General features: G+C 37.9%; 1 protein-coding gene across 1 annotated transcript; it reads right to left on the bottom strand.

The window, feature by feature from the left end:
- On the bottom strand, positions 1 to 946 carry LOC110319490 (olfactory receptor 507). Its single transcript, XM_021194988.1, has one exon. It carries the CDS (start codon positions 943 to 945, stop codon positions 1 to 3), a length of 945 nt encoding a protein of 314 aa, XP_021050647.1. The 5' UTR covers position 946.
- Positions 947 to 6,642: the final 5,696 nt, after the last annotated feature.

Raw genomic sequence — 6,642 nt, 5'->3', positions numbered from 1 at the left:
CTAAGAAAATGTTTTTTTACTAAGCTGTCTCTTCAGAGCATTCTTAATCTCATTATTCCTAAGGCTGTAGATTAGGGGGTTCAACATGGGGATTACTATCATGTAAAACACAGACAAAACCTTGTTTTGGTCTGTGGAGTAGCTGGACTTTGGCATCACATAAATAAATGTGACAGTTCCATAGAAAACAGTGACTGCTGTGAGGTGGGAGGTGCAAGTGGAGAAGGCCTTGTGTCGACCCTCAGTGGAGCGCATCTTCAGGATGGTGATGAGGATGTAGGTGTAGGAGATGGCTATGATAAATACTGTGATCACAATGATGGAGTCAACAGAAAATGAATCAAGAATTAGGAGGACACTGTTATCAAAACAGGAGAGTTCAACTAAAGGAGTAAAATCACAGAAAAAGTGATTGACTTTATTTGGTCCACAGAAGAAAAAAGAAAAGAAGGAAAGTGTAAAAGAGGAAGCATTAAGAAAACCCCCTATGTAAGATCCCACAAGCAACTGGACACAGACTTGTGTGGACATTTTGGTGGAATAAAGCAGAGGGTTACAGATTGCCATGAAGCGATCATAAGCCATGGCAGCCAGAAGAAATGACTCAGTTGATCCAAAAAAAGCAGCTGAGCCAAGCTGGATGGCACATCCAGTGTAGGAGATTGTGTTTCTCTCCAGCAGGAAGTTGGCAAGCATACTGGGTGTGACAGTAGATGAAATGCCTACATCAACAGTAGCTAAGTGGCTAAGAAAAAAATACATGGGTTGGTGGAGCTGGGAAGAGACTCTGATGAGAAGGATGGTGCTGAGGTTTCCAAACACAGTCACCAGGTAGATGCACAGGATGATGGTGAAGAGGATGACTCTGAGGACTGGGTCATCTGTTAATCCCAATAAAATGAACTCGGTCACTGCAGTGTGGTTTCCATCCTCCAGGACAGCCATGGGACAGTGTAGCTGTTGCTAGGTCAAGGCCGTGATCGAGACAGTATTGGAAGAGATTTGTAAACTTGTTTCTGCATTTCCATTAACACATGGAAATTATTACAAAAATTCATTAATCAAAACATAATTGGGGTAATACATTGAACACCCACTGTGTATTCATGTGCATTAACTATTTAATAAATTTTAAAATGAAATACTAGAGCTTCTTTTAAACTATGTATCTTTAATTTATGTTTACAATAAAACTCACCTAATTGTATGTAAAACTGTATATGGAAACTGTGATTCTGATGAAAATAACAAAAAGTATTGAATGTGCAAGAAAGGACTAAGCTTTACAAATGTAAAATTATTCAATATTGTTTTAAGTAATTTCTGTACTTTAAGAATCTCTTCTAAGGGAAATATAATAGTCATAAGAGGAAGATAGAGCTAGGAAATTAGGTGAGAGAGGGGATGGGGAGTGAAATGGGAGAGTTCAGGATCAAATGTGGGAGATACAAGAGGGATGTCCATTTAACCAGGAGAATGAATGGAAATTTATAATTGACAGGGTTAAGGAGGTAGTGGACATCTCCAGGAAGAAACAGATACCTGGGATAAGGGAGGTGTGCAAGAATGAATGGTAGTGACCTTTGCTGTGACTCACAGCATTGGGGATATGAAACTTGAAGAAGCCACTTCCTGTAGATAGGCTAGACAACCAACACACCCAGAAAACATACCACTCAAAATTTATCCTGTCTAAAAGAAGTATGAAGGGATGGCAGACATAACAGAGACTGAGATAATGTCCCACCAGTAACTGTTCCAATTTAAGACCCATCCCACGGGCAAGCATCATTCCTTGATACTATCAATGATATTCTCTTATTCGGCTGGACAGGAGTCAAGCATGATTGTCTTCTGAGAAGCCCTATCCAGCAGCTGACTCAGACGGATGCAGATAGTCATAGCCAAACAGTGGATGGAGATTGGGGACTGATATAGAAGTATAGTATGAAGGACTACAGGGAACCAAAGGGTATAGGAACTCTACAGGAAGACCAACAGAGTCAACTCACCTGAACTTTTGGGGCTCTCAGAAGTTGAACTACCAACTGACAGGCTGGACCTAGGCCTCCCCACACATATATATAGCCAAAATGCAGCTTGGTACTCATGTGGGTTCCAAACAACCGGAGTTGTGGGCTTATGGGTCTATCCCTAAAGCTGTTGCCTGAACATGGGACAGATTCTTCAGTGGGAGAGGATGTGTATAGTCTCACAGAGACTTGATGTGCCAGGGTAGGGGATAGCCGAGGAGGGGCACCACCTGCTCAGAGGAGCAGGGGAGGGGAATGGGGGAAGAATTGTGGGAGGGGTGACTCGGAGGAGGCAGTGAGTGAAATGTGAAGTGAATAATAATAATCATAATCATAATCCTTCAAAATGAACTGTACTAAATTTGATACATTATAAGATGGTCAATTGTCATTCCCATGGAATAATAGTAAGAGCCCCATTAATTAAAATTTAAACTTGATGAAAATGTGTGTTTTGAAATTGTTAGATAACAGTGTTACATTAGAAACACTAGTGTGAAGACATGAACTGCAGCTAGAAAGAATTTAGTCTACTCTTATGACGCTCTCTTTGAAAATTGGCAATAAAATAAGGAGCATGTATTAATTTGAGAGAGGCAACAGGTCAGCTTTTGAAATAAGACGTTCTTCTTAGTAAGGGAAACAGGCCATCAAGTCTGTCAGCTACCTGTTCATTTTAAGGCAAATATTTATAATGAGAGCTACAATTTCTTACAAGAAAAGGGGCTGGGGAGAAGTCACACTAAAATTATAAATGTGAGGACTTACTGTAAAATTTTAAACTCTTACTAATTAAGTCATTAACTCTCACTAATCAAGTCATTTTCTCTATCAGTCTAATCACTTGCATGTATGTGAGTACTACTTCTAATAATATTAGTATAAGTTTATTCATATACTCACAGATCCTCTCCTAATGTAATAATTTTTCTAGCTAAACTCAATGAAAGGAAATATGACTGCTTCTATACAGAGGACAGGGTGTGAATATTCACCCAGCTAGGATCAGGCTGATTCCATGTCTTGAGATGTTCAGCCCTATATTCTTGAGTATGTTCATGGTACCTAGAGCCTGTGATGCTGGAACATTTAGTCAGTAAACAAAGTCTGTATTTTCATGAGACATTTGTCGTGAAATCACTAATCTATGGCAATGTTAGTGAACTTATCAGCATTTTATTTTCTTGAATGCTAAGATTAGATGCCAGTAAAGACCATGTGAGATTCTCCTCTTCAAAGTGTTTTGATAAATACGAAAGCTTTGAGAATTAAATTCTATATATAATTATTCAGGGAAATTTGACTTAAAATATAAGTTGATTAACTTATTTTTTTGTGATTATACCTGACTACTTTCCAAGCTACAACTGTATATATATATATATATATATATATATATATATATATATATATATATATATATATTCAAAGAGCAAAGTATTCTTCAATGGTAGAAGGAAACCAGAACACTCACCTTCTGAAGTAAGGATTCATTTTAAAGTAAGAAAAGTATGATAATTAAAACATGATTTTATAGTGTTCTTGCTATCCCCACAATGATTCTTTTACCACTGAGAATGTGTCTCTGAATTGTCTTGGGATTCACATATGAATCAAATCCCCAGGGCCCATTTTCTCAGGTGAAAAAGACATTTATTAGCCATGAAAATAAATTTCAAGGAATTAATCTGAAATTTTTTTTATTTTGATTTGAGAATTGGCTCACTTTCATTTGATAATTATTAGAATTATAATGATAACAAAATTATCTCAGCTGTTGGTTCTAGGTTCATTTTTTGTTTCATGTTAGTGAATACTGAGATTAAATACAACTTTGGCAATTTTCATTTAAAATCTTCTCACATGTGCTAATTATTTGTAGTTATTGGTGTCAATACTCTTTATTACTTACCTTGAGGAATATGTGGAGGGAGGAGAGCAAAGCTTATTTAAAGGAGATAAAATACTGATATATAGAAAACTCTGAGAGAAAAAAAAAACTTGTGAATAAAAAAAAAACCACATAGCTCATCCTCAGGGAAGAATTGGTATCTCAAAATTCATTCCACAAATAGATTTTGGTTTCTATTTTTTGATGGAAGATAGTCGAAACACTCTCTGCTCTTCATTTTGAAAGCCTGGGCTAACTCCTGCTAATCTTAATTTTATGGAGTCATTCTACCTTTGATACCCCTTGTTGTAAGCAGTTGGCCACTGAACAATGAACAACTTTCATAACTCCTCTGCACAATCTCTAATGTGTGCTGTCCAACTTTTTTGAATATAGTGATTCTTTTTGTTGTTGTTATTGTTTTTATTATTTTTTATTTGATATTTTTAAATTTACATTTCAAATGTTTTCCTGAAAGTTCCCTATCCCCCCCCCCCCCGCCCCTGCTCCCCTACCCACCCACTCCCACTTCCTGGCCCTGGCCTTCCCCTGTGCTGGGTCATATAAAGATGCAAGACCAAGGGGCCTCTCTTGCCAATGATGGCCGATTAGGCCATCTTCTGCTACATATGCAGCTAGAGACACAAGCTCAGGGGGTACTGGTTAGTTCATATTGTTGTTCCACCTACAGGGTTGCAGAACCCTTCAGCTCCTTGGGTACTTTCTCTAGCTCCTCCATTGGGGGCCCTGTGTTCCATCCAATAGTTGACTGTGAGCATCCACTTCTGTGTTTGCCAGGCACTGGCATAGCTTCACAAGAGGCCGCTATATCAGGGTCCCATCAGCAGAATCTTGCTGGCATGTGCATTAGTATCTGGGTTTGGTGACTGGTGATGGGATGGATTCCTGGATGGGGTAGTCTCTGGATAGTCCATCCTTTCATCTTAGCTCTAAATTTTGTTTCTGTACTTATATCCTTTCATGGGTATTTTGTTCCTTATTCTAAGGAGGAATGAAATATCCACACGAATGTCTTCCTTCTTGGTTTTCTTGTGTTTTGCAAAAATGTATTTTGGGTATTCTAAGTTTCTGGGCTAATATCCACTTATCATTGATTGCATATCTAGTGACTTCTTTTGTGATTGGGTTACCTCATTAAGGATGATATCTTCCAGATACATCCATTTGCCCAAGAACTTCATAAATTCATTGTTTTTAATAGCTGAGTAGTACTCCATTGTGTAAATGTACCACATTTTCTGTATNCNTTCCTCTATTGAGGGACATCTGGGTTCTTTCCAGCTTNTGGCTATTATAAATAAGGCTGCTATGAACATAGTGGANCANGTGTCCTTATTACCAGTTGNAAGATCTTCTGGGTATATGCCCAGAAGAGGTATTGCTGGATCCACCGGTAGTACTATGTCCAATTTTCTGAGTAACTGCCAGACTGATTTCCAGAGTGGTTGTACAAGCTTGCAATCCCACCAGCAATGGAAGAGTGTTCCTCTTCTTAAAAAATAGAAAAAGCATTGCAAGAACCATGAAAAAATATCTGACACAATTTTGTCTCATCCTTCTTTTAGAGAGTCACGGGGCTCGTAGCCAGGCTGCTCTCTGCCTCACAGCTACTGGAAATATAGCCTAAAAAACAAAATCAAAAATGTTCTCAAAAGAGAAAAGTCTGCTGTAAAGGCTGGCATTGTAAACATTTAAGTTATGAAGCACTCTATGATTTAATTTAACAATTTATGTTACTGTGCACATTTCACCTATCTCTTACCTTTTCAGTGAATGTTGTTTGAGTTGATTATGCTTTATATCATAAATTCTAGTGTTTTTTTTTTTTTTTTTTTGGCATAAGGCCATTTCTTCTGTTTGGTATCCTCAGTTTCTATTCAGTGGGTCAATATTTTCTCTGTGTTTGACAGGGTTAATTGAGACATGTCTATTCATTTACTCAATTAGTTCTGATGTAACAGGTGTTCTTGGATTGTAGAACCAAGTTCAAGGACAGAGGTTCCTTTTGCCAAAGTTGCTGCAATCTGTGTAAGGGTTGCTTTCCTGTATTTTCTCTATATTTGCTAATATTCATGATTTCTATTGATTAGACCTCTCCAAAGGACATCCCTGAGTTTATGATTCTTGTATCTCTAAGCCCACATCTCATCTTAAATTTGACTCGGTTTTATAGCAATTATTTCTGAGTTGTCAAATTCTGTCATTGAAAATAAGAGTATATAAATTACGGTAGGATCGTGTGTAGTGGCAGAGGATTTCCTCTCTTCTACTTTTATGTGGGTTCCAGGAAGTGAACCCACATAAAAGTCCTGAGTTGTAACTTTCTGGGCATGCTTATAGAATGGGTATTTTGTGAGCTATAATTTAACGTTGAAGATATACTTAACATTTTATCATTTGTTCCAGTTGGGTACACCACAGGGCTGATTAAAGTGAACAGTTCCTTCATTGGCCAGGGCCAAGTAGTGGGAGTGGGTGGGTAGGGGAGCAAGGGCGGATGTGGGGTATAGGGAACTTTCGGGATAGCATTTGAAATGTAAATTAAGAAAATAATAATAAAAAAAAATGGGGCACAGAACTAAACAAAGAATTCTCAACTGAGGAATATCGAATGGCTGAGAAACACCTCAAAAAATGTTCAACATCCTTAATCATCAGAGAAATGCAAATCAAAACTACCTTGAGATTCCACCTCAC

This window comes from Mus pahari, chromosome 1 (assembly GCF_900095145.1).
Source record: "Mus pahari chromosome 1, PAHARI_EIJ_v1.1, whole genome shotgun sequence".
In the NCBI taxonomy this organism is placed as follows: domain Eukaryota; kingdom Metazoa; phylum Chordata; class Mammalia; order Rodentia; family Muridae; genus Mus; species Mus pahari.
The sequence above is the reverse complement of the archived record's forward strand: the minus strand, read 5'-3'. Positions and strand labels throughout refer to the sequence as shown.